Source organism: Danio rerio, chromosome 7, assembly GCF_052040795.2.
Source record: "Danio rerio strain M-AB ecotype USA chromosome 7, GRCz13ab, whole genome shotgun sequence".
NCBI lineage: Eukaryota > Metazoa > Chordata > Actinopteri > Cypriniformes > Danionidae > Danio > Danio rerio.
In genome coordinates, this window is record NC_141027.1 from 49,033,848 (window position 1) to 49,054,466 (window position 20,619).

General features: G+C 36.6%; 1 protein-coding gene across 18 annotated transcripts in view; it reads right to left on the reverse strand.

The window, feature by feature from the left end:
- Positions 1–20,619, reverse strand: part of mtss2b (MTSS I-BAR domain containing 2b) — a 196,974-nt gene that overhangs the window by 113,080 nt on the left and 63,275 nt on the right. For 4 of the 18 annotated variants that reach the window (XM_087261812.1, XM_087261807.1, XM_087261808.1 and 1 more), the window contains exon 1: positions 19,726–20,217. The exons of the other annotated variants lie outside the window; for them this stretch is intronic. In XM_087261812.1, coding sequence (XP_087117938.1) covers positions 19,726–19,809 — 84 coding nt within the window. In that variant the 5' untranslated portion in view covers positions 19,810–20,217. Of the gene's footprint in view, positions 1–19,725; positions 20,218–20,619 lie in introns of those variants that run through there. 18 annotated transcript variants of the gene reach the window in all.

A 20,619-nucleotide genomic window follows, 5' to 3' on the forward strand; every position in this document is an offset into this window, starting at 1 on the left:
ACAACGAGTTCAGCGAAAACCTCAAATTGAGCTCCATTATTGTCAGTGATTCTTAAACAAACCTATTGAATTATAAACTTTCAACTATGTTATCAATATGCAGTTACTTTACACCGAAACTATAAAAGTGGCACAATCAACCAAAAGAGGCTGTCTAGATCCAGAGATTCATAGATGTCTCTGAAATCACCAGAGAAGACTGATTTTCCTGCTATTGATCTGGCTTAACAAAGAAGGCCCTCGCTGGCATCGTTCTTACTAATGTGATCCCACTGGAGCTTCAGAGCTTAAAGACACATTCTGTCAAAGTTCAAATGACTCATTTTCATTTACGCTCCTGAAATGAATAGCCCACTGCTGGCTTCATTTCTCTTCTCTTCCCCGCTGCTTTCATTGGTGACTGCGGAAGACAAAAGTGGAGCTGCGTTAGACTAATTTCATTTCTACAACTGAATCAATTCAAATGCTCAAACAAAGGCTCCATGCAGCCATTAAACAATAATGGGCTTTATATTTTAATTCATATACTTATCTAGAGCATCACTTTTCAGTTGAACTCTTCCTGCTTTACAAAGTCTTAACTTGAGAATTTGGTCTCTTAATGTCTTCCTGATACATTGTTTTGAAATGTAAAACAGGTTGCTGCTGGTACATTTCGTTGCACATTTCAGATGGAAAATCCACCAGAGGGCGCTGTCTGCATTTTTGTGAATCTGAAATACATCACTTGGGGTACGTTTGTTGTTCGTTTCGAATGCACGTCCACAAGAAGGTGGAGACACTGACCTAAACCCTTCCCTAAATCCAACCAAAAGCAAACGTAAGAGGAAAATGCACTGCGATCACAGATCTCTTTTAATCATAGATATGCTTAAGGTGTTTTGTGGAATTTATTCAGTGTCTAAGAAAAGTTTAAATCCTTTTTTTCTCGATAATATTTCCCTGTTAATATCATTAATGTGAAAAGAAACAGAAATTGTTAGCCATACTGCCACGTAGCTTATATTTAGCCTAGAAACTATAGTTAAACGTGTATTGAAGAACTGTGTTTTTGTGATTTCACAACAAAACGTAGGCTGATGCAAGATTATTTTTCAATGAGCTTGTGTTGGATGTTTAACAGATCTTACAGCTAGAACAGTGCTGTAACACTAGAGTCTGTCTACATTTCTGTGAATCTGAAATACAATACTCAGGGTACATTTTGTTGTACTATTCAGATACATGTCAAGTTGAAGTTTGTCCTTCAGATCACCTTGCTAACAAACCCTTCCCTAAATTTAACCAAAATCAAATGAAAGAGAAAACAGCACGGCCATCACATATTTTGTTTTTACATTTATTTGACATTGCTTTTATCTCTTTTTAATCATAGATGTGGTTAAGATAGTTTGTGGAATTTATTTGGTGCTGTGGAAAGTTGAAATCCTTTAATTGTTGATAATATGTCCCTGTGAATATCATTAATGTGAACAGAAATGGAAGTTGTCAATGTCAATGTCGTTTTACCAGAAAACTGCAGTCAAATGTGTGCTGAAGTACTATACGTGTTTGTGGTATAACAACAAAATGTAGGCTGATGCTAGATTTTTTATTTGAATGAGCTTGTGTTGGATGTTTTACAAATCTTACAGCTAGAACAGTGCTTTAACACTAGGGTCTGTCTAAATATTTGTGAATCTGAAATTTGTTACCTACTGTACATTTTGTCTAATGCAGGGTACATTTTGTCTACATTTTGTCTACTAGTACATTTTGTTGCACGTTTCAGATACATGCCACAAGAATGCGGGACTTGTTGTTCAGATCAGCTTGCTAACGACTGACCTAAATCCAAAATAAAACGCAGTAGAGAAAAGTGCACTGCCATCACAAATATTTACTTTTATTTGACATTACTTTTGTCTCTTTTTAATCCTAGACATGGTTAAGGTGTTTTGTGGAATTTATTTGGTGTTGTGCAAAGTTGAAATCCTTTAATTGTCAATAATATATCCCTGTTAAAATAATTAGTGTGAAAAAGAACAAAAGTTGGTTGCGCCAAACTGCAACATAGCTTTCATTTTACCTAGAAACTGTAGTCCAACTAGTCTCCACTTCACTTCCTAATCTGCAATTGCCTCTTTGAATATCACACTAACTGTACAAAAAAAAAAAAAAAAAACTAATACTACTAATACTTCCCTTCTTAGACTTTACAGACCTGAAACTTGCCTTTAGTACTTATTCATTGTTGCTCTTAGTTGTGTAAATTGCTTCCTTGTCCTCATTTGTAAGTCGCTTTGGATAAAAGCGTCTGCTAAATGACTAAATGTAAATGTAAATGTTAAAGAACGGTATGTTGTATATTGTGATGCTAGATTATTTTTTTAATAAGCCTGAGTTGGATATTTTACAAATCTTACAGCTGCAATAGTGCTTTAAAGGGTCACGAAACACACCCCATTTAGCATGTCCCACACTGCTAAAAACACTATTAGGACACAAATATTTCACAAAAGTGAAAATTGGTTGTTTTTGCGCTATTTCGAGCAAATTTGTACTTCCGGTTTGAAACGAATTCTTGAAGCTGCGTCACGGCCATGAGATCTTAGCACGTATTCTAGCTTTGTTTAAACCAATCAGAGCGCTCTATTGTGTATGCGGTGCTACTTCATTAATTTGCATGAGAGCTTTGAAGACTGTTTTACCTGAAACATTGTTCAGACGGCAGAGAGATGCCACGTTGTGTTGCCAAAACAAGTGGGAAAAGAAGAACAATTGTTTGGAGATACGGGTTGTCAGTGTTGCTTTTATAATGTGCTGCAATGAAGGTTTTGTTTTCATTTTCCAGCTATGAGAGCACAACTGGACTCACTTGTGGATCAGTGCAAGCAACATTTTTTTTTACTCAAGAGCTTCGGTAAATTGTGAAATCCTGATTTGCTGCTCGTCTCCTTTTAAAAAAGACACAGTTCCAGTTGATGTTGATAGTCCTGTCTCTACAAATTTGGTAAGTGTGTGTGCGATCAATGGCCTTTCTTTGTTCATTCAGATGGCAAAGTTATAGTTTGTATCGTCAGCAGTACTCTTTCAGTGATTAAAGACAGGCCTTAGTCAAAATGATTTCTCAGTTACTTCGTTTACAGTATGCTAATATCACTACAATATTATGGGCTGACAGATCCGCTGTAATTGCTACTCTCCCAGTTAAAAACATGTAACCACTGCAAGCAAACTATTACCGACCGTCGTATTGAATTTTCGCCGCATTTTGTGACAGGACAGTCTACACACACGCGGGTTTCTGACCTACTGAGTTACCGAGAAATGCAGAGGTTTTTTTCTCTTATACGACGTGCAGTATCAAACAACCCACCGTCATTAAACACAGTCACTGTCTTTCTCCCCTGCGTCTGTGTGTTTATTTTTCCTCAGTGAAAATCAGCACGTGCCCAAATGGAAACTCCCATTTTTATTTAAATCTTTCCCTCTTTTCCCACCCCTGACACTCCCACCTAAACAGAGTTAGAAACACCCAATTTCCTGACTTTTTCCAAACTAGAGGTGTGAAAATACCCTGCTGAAACATGGCCATTTAACACATTTTTGCAAATCTAAAATACGTTTCTTAGTGTACATTTTGTTGTATGTTTCAGATACAAGTCCACAAGAAGATGGAGTTTGTTGTTAAGATCATCTTTCTAACAACTGATCTAAGCAAAGTTTAAATTATTTATTTGTCGATAATTTGTCCCTGTTAATATCATTAGGGTGAAAAGAAACAAATGTTGCTAGAGCCATACAGCCACGTAGCTTTCATTTTACCTACAAACTGCAGTCAAACATGTATTGAGCTTGTGTTGTACGTTTTACAGATCTTACAGCTAGAACAGTGCTTTAACGCTAGAGTCATATGACACTAACAGTAATAGAGTCATATAACTTCAATTCATTCAGAGATTCGTACTGAAAAGGCTCATGTGACTGTAACGACTGATCCATTAGGACTGAGTGCTGATCAGTAGCTCATCAAGAAGTTCTTATAAGGGCCGTTGGTATCATTGTTAAATATTTTCATTAGCACTGTGTGAGATGTGAAGGTTAAATGTAGGTGATGGATATTTATGAGTTGTCCTATCTAGCTGGGAATCAATAAAACTGCCAAATAAAGTCCTTTATTTACAGTATATGTATCTGTATAGAGCACTTTATACAATACAGGCTGTTTCAAAGCACTGTATAAATCAGGAAAATACCTGAATCCTCTTAAGGTAGTGTTGAGTATAATAGCTGTGTCAAAATTAACAAATGTTCAAAATTAAAGCAGCATCAGTATCAACTTAATTATATTCAAATTGGTTTTCATCTAACTTTCATTACAGTCTAATCAATGGTTTACTGAATATTAGGTGTATTTATAAGATCACAATAATGATACTATAAACAAAATCAGATGTCATTATTGTTTTTTTCTCCATCATTTTTCTTGCTTTATTCTGGTTCATCATAACCAGAATCTCTGCTCTAAACTGAGCTGTAGTTCCTGCAACACTGTTAGCAAATATTCTTTAGACATGTGGTTTCAGGAAACACAAAATCATTTAATTATGTTGGTAACAATCTTGCAACAGCAGTGTTTGGAAGCAAGTGGCTGATTTGGAGGACAAAGAGAATCCTTACAGCGTAGAAGAGTGTGAAACATCTTCATTGAGAATGTTTAGTATTTATGTTTATATACTAAACCTGTGAGTGTTTTAATCCCTACAAGTTTAACGTGATCATGCTGTACAGTGTAGTGTGTTAGAAGTGGAGTTTTGTGAAGATAGCCTGTTGTTTTCAGCACCATTTTGAAAACACCTGTCCTCTACTATCATACTGTATCCACAGGTACTTACATATTTATAATTGTAATTATATTAAAAAAGTTAAGTTTGACACATGCATCCTCTGTCTTTGTTGTAAACACCAAAATGAGCTTGCCTTGTCCCCATGCATACAACCAGAAGCTCATGATATAAACTTGTGAAAATACACAACTGTAATATCAATGTTTGCTTTACAAAACCTTACAGTAATGTTATCATCAAATCAAAACGTACAGTTTTATTTAAAATATTTTAGTGATTACTTAACAATTATTAAACTTTGCGCTCTGTTATTAAAAATTACTATCATTAATGGTGTGCCCTTGTAATCTTTATTTAAATACCACAACACTTTACCTCCCTCGAAATGAGTCATGTGAGATGCCCCAAGGCCGGAGCTATGGTATCTGTCTCATTGTCTGCCTCTTTTGCTACAGGCACTGGTTCAAAATCGAAGATGTCTGATTTTTACAAATTTGTTACTTTCATTGGCGTGGTTTTTTTTTCACATGGCATGACATTTTTATGTCATACATGTTGAGAGATCAAGTTTATCGATATCGATTAGGGAATATGTCTTGACATAATCCACAAAGACGTGACTTTGAAGTCACGTGCGTTTATCATTTCATTAGTCTGAATGTAAACCCCCTCGCCAAGAAGCGCTGCACCAGCGTGAGAGAGTAGACTAAATCACATAAAACGAAAGGTATTTAAAAAATAGAAAACAAATAAATATTTTTTATTTTTGTATATATTAGACACACATCTGATGCTGTATTTGCACAAGCTCTGCGATGGACGTCCACAACTTTTCATTCACAACACAATGGGTCAAATTAGGTTTTGCAGTCTCCGTGTTCAGTCCATTACTTCCACTATATCTGTTCAGATGAGGGAACAGAACCAACCCCATGACGTCCGACACAGCGGTATTCCAAGATGGTGGCGCCCCAGCTCTAAAAACTATAGTAAAAGATGTTGTTTTCTTCAAAATGGTTTCATTAATCAAGTTTGTTTAATATATTTACATTAAAGTGGAAATCAGTTTACTAAATAATGTAAACTTGCATGACTGCTTCACTTCCACTTTAAGCTATGAATGTTTGTTGTCATATTTTATTAGGTTATCACCCTATTTCAGCAATACTAGACTGCCTAGACTGTTCCCAAAGGTGTACACCTCATTTTGTCTGGTAAGCGAGAGAGGAAAGTTGTTGTTTTGTTTTTTTCTAACTGCAGGTAAAATGCTGTTTTAAAAGTTGTAAAGGTGTGTCTGAAGTAACGTTTTTGCTATCTGCTACTGTAGGCAACATAGGCATACACATTCAAAAGCAAGGAAAAAAAGTTGTCAATTCTTCATTTCTGGATAACCTATTAACCGTTTAAACACTGTTTATGTAATGGTTTCTTAAAATTAAAAGATATTCCTAAACAAACGACTATGTCCAATACATTCGCTCAACACTCTTTGGCAAATCATCAAGCTTCATTTACAATGGCAGAAAAGCAGTAAATAGCTGTCAGAGATTGCATATTTCATAATTTATAAGCAAATACATTTACTTATTTACAATACAAACAAATTCTCACACTTAACTGCTTTTTCAGCTGAATAGATGTTTAATAATATTACTGTCTTTTTCCTCAGCCCTATAACTAATGAAGGGTGTGTGGCAGAAGCTCTGAGACCTTGATACGCTCTTGATAAGACAATCTGTCACCTCCTCCACCTCTACATGAGCAGATAAAGGGATGAATGGGGGAATGGAGGAATGCACAGATTTGGAGAACAGACATCAAGGGGCGACTGGAAGCCGTGAAACGTGATTGGCTGTTCTGCTTCCGCTGGGCTCCTTTGAAGCGGCACTGATTGGCTTTGTGCCTTTGTGGGCAGAGGACAGAAACTGCCAGTGTGCTCAAAGCTGTCAAGCCCTCAAAACAGTACACACAAGTCTCTGGTGCGAACCAATGAACGAACGAGTGAACGAATGAACGAATAGATACATGAATGAATGAATGAATGAATTAATGAATGATGGAGGCAAATCCTCTCTATTTCTGACATTTACCACGGCAGCCTGCAGCCATGGCCTGATGAATAATGGAAATCACTTAACATTAGCACAATGCAAGCTCTCCTTTTCTTTCCCAATTTTTTTCGATCTCTCTTTCTCATTCATTCTCTAATATAAATGTGTCTTCCCTTGAACCGCTCATTTTCATTTCTCCTTTCCTTCCATTTAGAAACTAGAATCCCTCTCTAATTTGCAACCATCTGCAGTTTCCATTCTTTTCTGTTTCCTGATAATAACATAAGAATGTGAGCTATAGGTACAAACAGAAACTGATTGAAGTGTATACTATACAAACATATATTTTACCCAATCAAGCTGACTCAAATCTGTTCGCATTCTTTTATTACATTCAATAAGGGTACTTAGTCTGATTGAAAGCTATATGACAGAAACCACTCATGTCGCATGTCATTTCAAAGGAAGGGAGGCTACTGTGATTGACTACCACTCAGAGAAATGGCGCACCTTTAATGACAGGTTTGTCATCCAGTTGAAAGAGCAGGTGCCATTGTGTACAACAATATCTGTCCTGATCTGACTACAGCTTTAAACAAAGCGGAAAAAAACATGATGATCCTTTTGTAAGAGACTTATTATGTACTGTTAATATAAAATCAGTTAATATAGCTCTAATATATCTTTATATGGAATTACTGAAAAGAGTAAAGGCCCGGTCAAATCACACAAATTTGTTACGATTTTGGCACAATTGCCTTGACCTAGGGTGTCGTTGGGATTCTTAAAAGACAAATGAGTGTCTTGACGCAAGATTCAATCGTTTACTTATCGTGTAATAAGGCATAGTTCACAACAACTGATACCATGTCTTCGACGCTTTATAACACCATCACAGAAAGTCTAGCATGTTTAATTTTTTTTCTCAAACTTCATGACGAGTACCGTCATGTGGTTGACACTGGACAATAGGAGCACATCATTTCTCGGTTATATCAGCGAGTTAGTTGATGCTCCAATCAGGTAATCAAAAAAACAGGCTGCATATTTACTTATGGGTGAGTCTCAGGTGGACAAGATCAATCATTGGTTATGCAAATTTTAACTACCTTTTCTAAAATATGATGGTGATTTAAGCGATTTTATCTGAAAGACTGGCACAAATATGCAGACATCCCCATTCTCACAACACGTTTCTGAGTTCTCTCATCCTTCCAACAGAGTTCGTTCTTCCCAGGTAATCAGGGAACATGTTCAGTGCTGCGAATACATTGCAAAAGCATTTCCTGCTTATTCAAATTTGTCATTAACAGTGAAAACAGTTTAATAAAGGCTTGTCTGAAACTGTGAACAAACCAACACACTCTTAAGGCATTTTTTTCTTTTGGCACTGAAGCGTATAGCAGACTTGTTTTGAAGCACATCATCTCAAATGTTATGCATTATTCTTGTTTATCTTGTAGATAACTGACCAACAAAAATACATTAAAAGTGATATAGAAATTATACCAAACGAAATTTGTTTCAAAAAGATATTCTTTCCAAGAAAGTATATTTTTGTTTGTGCCTGTCCACTACTCAACTGTGGATGATTTGTTTTGCTCTTTGGAAAATAAGGATTTAATGAATGCTTCACTGTAGTTGTTCTATCACAAACCTTTGTCATATATTTGCTCATTTTAATATTTCATTATTTTAAAGATTATGTCTTGAGCTTCTGATTTTTCCTCTGTGCCGACGTGCTTACATTTTCTCCATCTCACACGCGACAAGTTCAGGCGAGGAAGTGTTTAATAAGCAACTCATGGCTGAAAAATATACTTTCAGATTTCAAAGAAAATATCTTAATATTAAAAAGGAATCATAAGTTTGATCCTATCAATGTCATAACGAATGCCCTTAAATAGTGTATTTATTAGTTGTCAGCAAGCATCAGTATTTTTTGAGATTGAAATAAGAGAAAATAAATTATGAAAATTGAGACACAACACTTGTGACTGCTTTGGGAAATAATGCTCATCGTAGATGACTGATCATAAAGGAACGTATAATTTGGCACGTTTATAGCCCATGACAAGTCAAGATTTTATCAAGAAAAAAACAAAAAATTGCATAATCTGACATAGTGACTTTCGTGACTGACAATAAAAATCATGTGATCTGATCGGGGCTTAAGAGAAAAAGCAATGTATTATTCTGCATGTTAAATAAAAACGCAACTTATTGTTTTTATAAGAGGGTCATGAATAAGTATTATTGTTAAGCAACAATAATATTTATTAATTTATTAATATAATTAAATCAAAGCAAGTTATTAAAATGGGAAATATGAATTTAGTTATTTTTTACCCACTAAACAACCTATAAATAAACATAAAAATAAGAAAACGCGGTGGTGCAGTAGGTAGTGCTTTGCCTTACAGCAAGAAGGTCACTGGTTTGAGCTTCGGCTGGGTCAGTTGGCATTTTTGTGTAGAGTTTGCATGTTCTATCCGCATTCGCTCCCGTATCCTCCACAATCCAAAGACATGCGGTACAGGTGATTTTGGTAGGCTACATTGTCCAAAGTGTATGAGTCTGAATGATTGTGTGTGGATGTTTCCCTGAGATGGGTTGCAGCTGGAAGGGCATCCGCTGCATAAAACATGTGCTGGAAAAGTTGGCGGTTTACTCCACTGTGGCAACCCCGGATCAATAAAGGGACAAAGGCGAAAAGAAAATGAATGAATGGACAAACATAAAAATAGCCATTTTAATTTCAGTTTAATCATTGCATACACCCACTTCAAAAAAATCCAACAAAATGCAAAAAGTAGTAGAGTATTATTGCAAATATTATTAAAATTTTTAAGTTTCCTGTTTTAATAAATGTCACATTTAAATTTTACGAACCTTCAGTAATCATTAAAAGCCCAATGAAATGAAAATAAAATGTTTTAGATGTTAAAATCAGTATTGTTTGTTATTAGTCATCAATATGCTACTGTGCACCGAAACAGTGACAAAATTTGTGTTTAGAAGATATAAATATAGACATATAAAACTTGTAGTTTATCACTTCCGCCTAAATGGATCAACGGTTTTATTCACATCGCCTCATCAAATTGTGACCAATCAAAGGCTCTCTAGTATCTGATAAGCCCCGCCTCTTTCAAGATGCTTCAAATTTGATGTGCTTGGGCTCAACCACTCTCACTGGCAGAGCTGTAAGAAAACCTAAATGCTATTGACTGTTTTTTTTTTCTTTTCTTTTTTTTTTTTTTTAAGGGGAGGGGACTACACTGTGTCCCTTTCTTCATATTTCGGTTGAGATTACATCAGACATCAAACAAAAATCCACATTTTAAAGCACTTCACGAGACCTTTAAGACATGCTGATTTGGTGATATGTTTTTCAGTTATCATCAGTTCAATTAATGAGAAAGGTTTTCAATTTGATAATTATAATAATTGCTGAATATAATTGTCAACAAAAATACCATACAATTTTCAACATTTTATTCAAGAATAATGTTGTGAATGACAAAAAGAAATGCTTCCAAGAAACACTGTGGAACCCTTATTTCAAAACACCACTTTCAGTGCTATTTAAATGCATTTCCAATGTTAAAAACAGATCTCAAGAGCAAGCGGTCTCAATGTGCCTCTCCGGTCCTTTAATTGCTGCTGCATTTAAACCTCTCTGTTAACACCCCTGATCCTTATCCATTAGTCTGCGCCATGTGTGAAAGATGGGGCTTTAAATCAAATGCAGTTTGAGTTGATACATATTCAGCTGCAGGATCAGCACAGCTTATAAGGCAACCCAGATGGGGCTCAAACCCACAATCCTCAGCTCTAAAATATAACGCCCTACCAAGAAGCCACAGGGCTCACGTGACAGTATTCCCAACAGCAATGACCCCCGCTTTAAACCTGAGCAGGGAAATGTTCATTTGACACATATTTCATTGCTGATAATCATCACTCTTCGGGAGATTTTCCTCATGTCAGCAGACAGAAAAGATGAGAAGAGTTTGACGGGCCAAACAAAGACGTGCTGAGGATTCCTGGATCACGGCCAAGAAAACTCCTTCATCCAAAACAAGTTGATTCATCTTTAACGAGCCTAACAAGGGGCTTTGGTGAAAACCCATGCTCATTTAGATGCCGCAAACCTGCTCCCAAATTGAGATATAACTAGATAATTGATGAGTGGACATCACTTAAGCAGTCAAAAACACTGCTTTACCAAAGCCCCATTCACATTAAGAACACTTACTTCAACTGTAACTACACTGTAAAATGGCTGTAATTTCAATGGTAGAAAACTTTACAAATGCTACAGTAAAAATTGTAACCTGGTAAACAGTAAGTTACCTTAATATATGCAGTGAATAAACGGCCGATTCAAAAGTTATCACTCGATTGAATGGGCACTATCAGTGGTGGTCACTTGGTGGGCGTGATGTTCAACAGAAAGTTGTAATCGGTGTCATTCTTGCTTGAAGTTCCCATATCGTATGAGAAGCACTTCTTACTAAACAAATGCTTTATATACATAAATCCTTATGCATAAATAAATGTTCATTACTAACCTTTCTATGAACAGGACTTGATTATACTGTAGTTGCATTTCAATAATAATGTAAAATAGCCTACTGTAGCATCTGTGATATATATATATATACTTACAGTCTCTAAAATTACCAATTACAAATAATATATATATATATATATATATATATATATATATATATATATATATATATATATATATATATATATATATATAGGAACACATACAAAGACTTACAGTCTCTAAAATTACCAATTACAAATAAAAAATAACCAAAACTTACATTTAGGCCTTATTTGGGTTCATAAATGATACAAAACATAAACAGTCAGTACAAATCTTTAATCTTCACCAGCACATGTAACGTTAACATTAAAAAGTAATTCCATCATTTTGAGTTCAAAACAGTCCAAAAGGTGATGATAATAATTAAACAGGGCAGTTTGTTCATGTTTTAGGTTGCTGAAAGAATCATTTGCTCCTTTGTTTCTTCCGGCCTCTCCTTTGTTTTTGTTTTTTTGTTTTTTTTGTTTCTTTGCACCTCACTCTCACGTTTTCTGTTTCTGAAAGGATCAAATGTCAGAAGCACTTCAATAATCACCCGCGCGTTATTATCATCAGCCCAAGAAGTTTGTTATTTAAAATGTAGATGCGCTGCGAACGCACGCGAGCTTTCTGGACAAAATGAACCAACTTGCGCTTTAGACAGCCTTGTAAACAACAACAGGACACACGCAGATTCTGCTCTTCTTCTTGGCTTTGTGGTTGTTCATCAAGATGAAGACAAGGTTTGTTTGAGCTCGGGTCGACCATGGCTCATCATTATATGCATGTATTATTATGGTTAATGTCTCAACTGTGTTTTTAAAAATGATGATTCTTTTGTTTTCATTCTTCTAGCTTGTGCACGCGCCAGTGATGTTTCTTTGTAAACCAATAGCGTTCAGCTGCACGTCTAGCTCTGCCTTTTGGTACCCTTTTGTTGTGCAAGGTATTCTTTTGAAAGGGTACCCAAAAAGTGGTATGGTTTATTTCGCTTTTTGGTAACTTTTGACAGTGGAAACGTGCCTAAAAGTGTACCAACACGTACCGTGCACTCAGTGGAAAAGGGCCATCACACATTAAAGCTTTTGCCGTAAAAAAAAAAAAAAAAAAAGTTCACAAATAGTTTTTGATCTGGTTTCTTTGTCAAGTAATAATGTCCAAGATATTGTATAAGCAGCACACGTATCTTGTTTCTTTATTTCTAAATAATTTCTGAAAGCTAATCATAAAATCCAGTGCAATTTCTGACACTCAATTTTTATTTTGCTTCAAAATTAAACAGATTTTAAAATTGAATCAGAATTAAAACTCTCAAAACAGTGCCATTCCTTGACATTAAGGATGTGAAGGGATGAGAAATATTTTTAATAGCATTCGGTGAAAGGGAAAAAACAATTACAGTAGTGGAAATTACATTTTAAGCATCTTTAGTAGGCTATATCCATAGCAGTTTATGTATCTTAAATATATATGCAAATTCAATTATATTTATATATAAAACGTAACTCCAAACTTTGTATTTAAATTTAGATTCAATATAAACAATCACCCCATGACCTCACTTCCATTTCCATACAGACATACAAAGGATTACTGAAGGCATGGTTGAGGTTCAGTAGCCAGGCAGAACGAGATCTAGAGCAAGTGTGAGAGTCTATATGAGCGTCAGTCCGGTATGCGCAACTCAGTGTGAGGCATGCAAATGTAAACAGAAGGATATACAACAGGTCCATCTGGCAAACAGACAACTGTGTGCTTGTGTCATCATCACATCTAATGCTGATGGCCATTTCTCGCTTGCTTTGGGCCCTTTCACCTAAAGAAGAGGGGGGTAAGAATGCAAGTCTAAATATGACAGGCCACCCCGCTCCTCAACCCTTTCCGTCTCATTTCTCCATCCCCCTCCCTTCAAATCCGATCATCCTCCCCCCATGATCCAGAGCCATACTCATAACAACCTTTCTATAACAATGCCCTCGCAAGAGCCAGACACAAAAACACAATGTACAGTTGTGCATCGAAATCAAACAGACATCGATTGTCAAATCAAACTGATGTCGATATTGAAATCCATCTGAAGTTCACATTGCCCCGCTGAGTTCTGTTCCACTCAGCTTCACAGTACATTGTAAATAATTCAAATACTTTTTGGATTCATGTTTGAAAAAAAAATTCTTAGTTGTTAGATTTTTTTATGTAATTTAAGGAGTGTTTTTGAATATAAACCCCCTTTTGTTTCACAGAAAGCCTATTATAGGTTCTTGATTAAACCATCAATGCCAGTAAAGATCCTTTATTTTTGAAAGTGTTTTTTGGCAGGAAACTCAAGCAATCATTCAAGCACAGTTACTCTTTTCTCACACTTCTCAAACAGAATCCAAGAGATCCGCTGAGTGAAAAAGTGGACTTGAAGAATAGTTACTTTACATTTGCTGTTTGGTTATGTTGGTTTGTTTAGTATGAGCAAATAAAAAAGATAGAAAATAGTGTGTTTAGTCCTGCTTCACTTAGCATCCACACTGTTGTTTTTAAAGAGATAGTTCATATAAAAATGTAAATTCTATAATCATTTACTCACCTTTGACTTTTTCTAAACCTCTTTGGGTTTTGTTGTTCAGTTGAACACAAAATAAGATCACGGTCTCTGCTACATTCATTCTTCCATGGCAGGGGCGCCACACCAAAACTCATTCCCACCACGGCTACATTACAGCCGAACTATGATGAACTACATTCATTTAAAACTTTCAGTTGCTGGTGTATTTTTTGTATAGTGGGTTATAATAAGTGATGGTTACCGAAATTCTGTACTTTATCGGTATCGGTGCAACATAATAAAAGACCAAAGTATCGATAAGCTCTGATGTTAACGGTTCTGCTATCAATACTGGAGAATTATTGCTGAATAGGCATGGGCCGATATAAGATTCTGACGAAATGATAACCTTTGATTAAAATATTACGTTTCGCGTTATTGTGATTAATGCTCTTTTAAACTATTTTGGAACAGTAAACATGTCTGGCAAAATGAATATTGACTTCTGTTGTCTTCATTAGTTTCAAAAACAGATTTTTTTTACAATTTAACCTGGATATCTTTTCTGCTGAAGATACTGTTGTGCCAAAAAAAAAATGTAAATAAAAAATCTTACTCATACCTTGTGAATGGTACTGCAGAAAATTTTGACAGTTTTAAAACCTTGACTTTTCCAAACCGCAATGTACCTTGAAAGCAGTTTCGTCTCATACCTATTGCTGAATAAAATTACTTGTAAGTAGCAGAATTTAACTGACCAAATTTTAAGAATTTTTTTTTTACATTGCAGGGCCACCAAAACTGTATTAAAACACAGTTAACTCCCAAAACACCATTAACTCATTTATGTGAATATTTTATTGAAAAACCATAAACATTATCTCATTTAACTGCATTTTGCAACTCAAGCAGACATTTTCAACTGCAGGGAGCACAATAAACCAAGAAAGACACTGACTTCTGTGAGAAGAATGGTTAAAAACATTGGTTAAAAGTCATTTTCCTTCAAACTATTGTACATTCTTTTACAGGAAAAAAAATGGTTGATTGCTTTAACAATTATTGGTTTTGTCTTATTTCATATTAAAAATATAATAATAAAGTAAAGTGTTATTAATTATGTTCAATATTTTTCATAAAAGTAGTAAAAGTAGTAATATCATTAAAACCATAACGATACCCATCCTTAGTTATAATTGCAACAAAACTTATTAAAATGGAAGTGAATTATAACTGAGCAAACTTTTCTCTAATCATACAGTATTAGTACTGTCCGTTAAGTGTTTACCCCTTTATGGCTGCATGCTGACTGATAGGGCTACGCGATGCAAGAGGCCAGCAAACATAACGTAGCTTTCAGTTTTGATGAACACAGTTTCCATAAGATTCGATTTGAAACATTGAGATTAGCAAACTGCAAGAGGCTCCGATATAAAATATATATTATTTAACTTCCCCAAATGCATGACTGCAAGACTGCAGTCTTACTAGAGTGAGCACACTTTCATTCTGCCCAATCGAAATTGTGCAACCAAACTATGCGAAACATCCATAATGAAAAACAAACAAGCAGGAAAGTGTGGACGAGTGGGATGAGGGCATCTGCTGTTTCAGAAGCATTCACAGACCAATTCAAATCAAAGAAAAACAGCACGTCGGTAATATGGGAATATCTTGGTTTCAAAATCGCAGATACCAAACAAAATCAGGCAATTTGTAAGAGCTGTCACTGAATTGTTGTTACAGCACGAGGAAATACAACAACCAGCATCTAAAAAAGCAGCTATATGAGGAGCGTCTTGCTAATAAGTCAGCTAAAAGTATTGCCAGTGACAACTAATATTGTAAAAAGCAAAGTACATTTTCAGAGTTGTTTGCTAATATATGCTGATATATTTTCATTGTTTTGCCTAAATCACTCAGCCCTAGTTTCCATAATTATATTTTATTTATAGATAAAGGTCTGTGGTTCTGCATACAATGTCTTTATCCAGCTGGAGTTTATGGCCGTTTCACTTTCCTTCAGTACGCATCCTGTAGGTCTATTGGAGACATTCATAAATATTCCTAGCAAATCTAATAAATCTTGGTGCATACTCGTTACATAAACACACTAGATCCCACTTCAGCAGCGTTTATTGGAGAAAACCTGCTCTGTAGCAGCATATATTTGAGGGCACACAAGACGTTTTGTGCACAAACAGAGGAAATCGACACGCAAGCAAACTTTGTCAGTGAAATAACGCCGAAGGTAGTTGGAAGATCTGTGTAAAAGGCCTGCCACCACAGCTGGAAAAAATCCTAGTGGAAACACTGAAGATGTTTTGAAGAGAGCTGAAAATCAATAACCATTGACTTCCAAAGTATTTGTTTCTCCTAATATGGAAGTCAATGATTACCAGTTTTCAGCTTTCATCGAAATATTTCTAATCTTTGAAACATCTTCTACTTAAGGGTGAGTAAATAGTGAGCAAAAGTTCTATTTATTGTGTGAACTATCCCTTTAAGGCTGAACCTAAAAATACAAAAAGAAAAAAAAAGCTATGTAATTTAAATGTTTTATGATGTAACAAGCAAAACAATGAAGAGATCTCAAAATTCAAAAAAGGGCTTATGAATTGGTTAAAGGAGGTAAAAACTGTGCCAGGAATTCCAGTCACACACAAAATCAAAGATCCACCATAACATGCATTTCTGATACATGTATTAGACATTGCAACTATGATTTTAAAAGTGGTGTTTCATCATCTTATGACATCATGCTCCGCTTTTTTTTTTTTTTTTTTTTTTTTTTTTGATTAGGTGTCTTTGGCATTATGCTGTGATCCAGACACTGCGGTGAAATGTCCCACTTAGGGCTGCATAATATATCGTTTGAACATCGATTTCATAATTTACGTTTGATTATTCTATTTTTTTTTTTTTGCCTGAATGCTGTTAGACTCTCCCCAGAAAACTATGAAGCACTATTAATGTCACTTTAACATTTATGACTGTAGTTTGTTTATTATATGTATATAATAAATTATATAAGATATATTTACATTTTACTCCCCTGCAAAATCATCCCAATTAATCTAAATTAACAACTTTCCAAATAGAGCTATTTAAGTCATTTGGTGAATTTGTATTTCTATTGCAACATGTATCACAGAGAAAAAAAAAAAACATTGCAATGTCAAATTTTTCCAATATCAAGCAGCCCTAGTCCCAATACTGATCTCAATGTTGGCTTTGGCTTCACATGACAGGTGAATTCATTCATTCATTTTCTTTTCAGCTTAGTCCCTTTAATAATCTGGGGTCGCCACCGTGGAATGAACTACCAACTTATCCAGCAAATGTTTTACGCAGCCAATGCCCTTCCAGCTGCAACCCATCACTGGGAAACACCCATATACTCTCATTTACATACATACACTACAGACAATTTAGCCTACCCAATTCACCTATACCACCTGTCTTTAGACTTGTGGGGGAAACCAGAGCACCCGAAGAAAACCCAGGCGAACACGGGGAGAACATGCACACTCCATACAGAAACCCCAACTGACGCAGCCGAGGCTCGAACCAGCAACCTTCTTGCTGTGAGGTGAACGTGCTACCCACAGCACCTCCATGCAGCCCATGAGAGATGAATATTTCATGTTATTGGGCTAAATATAGCTAGCTGAACATTAAAAAATACTGACGAATAAAACTAATAGAATATTGCACTAAAGCTACTATAATCTCAGCAATAGCCTTAAGGGTTCGCACTCATTTTGTGCTGTAAACATATCTGAAAGTTTATTCATTTGTTTCACATATGATATCTTCATGCTAATCTTGCTGAAGCAGAACTAGCCACCATCTGTGAAGTGATGTCAAATGACATCTCACTGAAGTCCTCGACCTGCCCTGAGAGATCACAGGTCAAATGTCCAACTTCCAGAAGGGTTCTAGATGTTATTTCTAAATGAGAAATATGAAATCTCCCCATTCTGAGTTGTCTGGAATACAGAATTAGTCCGCATCAAGGTTTGGCTGACACTAATTCAGATTAAGAGCACTAATAAAGCAATCACAGCCGATTTGGTTTCAAACAAACCACACCTGCCAAGTCTGAACAATCCCTTATTCCAGTACTGTTGAGATCTCAGACAGGGAACAAAGATCCAGCTGACATTTTGGTGATGAAACACACATGACAACTGAGCTGGCATAGCCAGAGGCTCCACACAACCCACAAAGACAGGCAAGGCAGAAGCAGAACGAAGACAGTGGAAGATTTTCATATCCATATCAATATTTTTTCATTGTTGCTGCGCTTCATTATTAAATAAAATGCCTGCACTTTTTTGAGCACCTATCATTCAACAGAACTTTAACGACCCTTGTCATCCACTGCAGTTTTGCCATTTTATTATAGCAACATCAGAGCATGGCGAAGGCAATCCGCATGTCTGCACTGCATCCACGCGCCAAGAGGGTCCAATCACAGAGCGAGCATGAGCGAGAACAGTGCAGCATCAGAATCAACCTACATCTTAAAGGTGAAGCCTGAAACTATCTAGCAGGCTGAGCTCATTCATGGCTAAACTGTGCCAGACATCAAAATCAAGAGCTCTGATGCAAACATCATCGACCCCATATGTGCCAATTCCGCTGTCTGCTCAATATCCTTCAACAGACATGCATGTTGGCATGATAGCTGACCCATATTTTACATTCCCCCATTTAACTGCAAGAGACCATGAGCATGTTGGAGAAATAAGAGTTAAATTATGAATGAGTAGAGATAATCCGTGTGACCAAAGCAAAGATGCAGAAGACCTCATGTCTGTCAGAAAATAACGAATTTTTGCCAGTCCAATGAAAACACGATGATCTTGACAAGAAAGCTTCTCACGAAAATTGGCATGTTTGGGTATACATGCTGGTTAGTTCATTAGAACTAGTATATTTGTATTCAAACGCGTATGGGAACCTGGTTAACTCATCCAGAACGAATGTGCGTCCTTTTCTCGATGCGGTTAAAGTATGAAACCAGACAGAAGATCGATACGGGGTTTTCACGTGAGCGCGGCCGCTCTTTTACGCTCATACACCCAATGACACGACGGAGCGCTGCCATCCATCAGGCAGACGCAACACATCTCACCGTGTGTGACACGGAATGGCGCGCGACCGCATCTGCTTAATCAGCAGCAGTTCAGTCAGTTTCCTATTGTGTGAGTGAACCCCCCTCCATATCCTCTATATACATGCACAACATTCCCGTGTGGATACAGTGTATTCAGCCGCACCGGCATTAGGGCGAACCGTTTCGAGTTGAACGTGCGACATGCCTTTAGCTATATTTTAATGTACCCCATAATAACATTTAAATAGAGGCCTGCGTGCATCTATCTATCTATCTATCTATCTATCTATCTATCTATCTATCTATCTATCTATCTATCTATCTATCTATCTATCTATCTATCTATCTATCTATCTATCTATCTATCTATCTATCTATCTATCTATCTATCAGTATTCTGCATGCCACATACAGCGATTCCCCCTGTCATTCGGTCTAACACACATACTCGATTGTATATTGCATTGTGGTTATTTGCTCAAAGTCACTTTAGTGATAACGGGTTTAAGTGTTTCAGCATCTGCATGCTGGTCACGCTCGAGGAGACTCTACGGTTTAAAGCGTCGTGTCAAACCTCTCACCTTCATATCATTGACAATCGCCTGGAATAATCCACCGAGCGCCCCGCACTCCTTCTCCACCGACTCCACGTTGATATTATCCATCTTCAGCGAACAGAGCAAACAAAATCCTTGTGTTAAAATTACTTCCACAATATCCCGACCGACGAGACGCGTCTCGAGATCTAAAAGCAGGGGTGTTTGTGGGTGAGAGCAAAATTTGGGCTGTCTTCGGCTGTCGGTTTGAGGCAGATGATGGGGAGAGACGAGAGAGGTGGGTTGCTCGCTCTCTCTCTCTCCTCGGCTCCGGATCTACTCTCCGCGGTTGGAGGAGGTGAGGCTCTTGGATGGACCCGCACTGCTCACGGTCATCTTCGGAATGGAGCTGAATGGATGTGAGAAAGGCGGAGAGAGTGAGTGTGGAGCGGTGTGTCGGAGCGCCTGCACCCGCCCGGCAGAAACTGACTGCTGACTGACTGAAGTGAGCAGCGGCGCGAGAGGCCAGAACTCAGTAACTCGATCCATGCGCAGCGCATTGGGCAGAACAGTTTCTCCTGTCACATGGAGGCCGGAGGGAGGAGAGATGGCACACAGACACACAGACCCGAAAGACTGTACAGTCCCAATCAAAAAGTCTGATATAGATTTATGATTTATTGATTGTTGAATTATTTAATACCATTGAAAAAATCTTCTTAAATATAGGTTATTAGACGTATTTCTCTCCACATAAGTAATAACTAAAACAATTCTGAATCTATTGATTTCAAAATATTTCACGGCAGACTCACTAATTTGCCTGGTGATTCCTAAAGTCTTTACAAAATGTAAAATTATAATAATGATAATAAATAACAACAAATAATTAAAAATCTGTTTTGGCATTGTAATGTCAGTTTTGGTTTCATTTTCAAA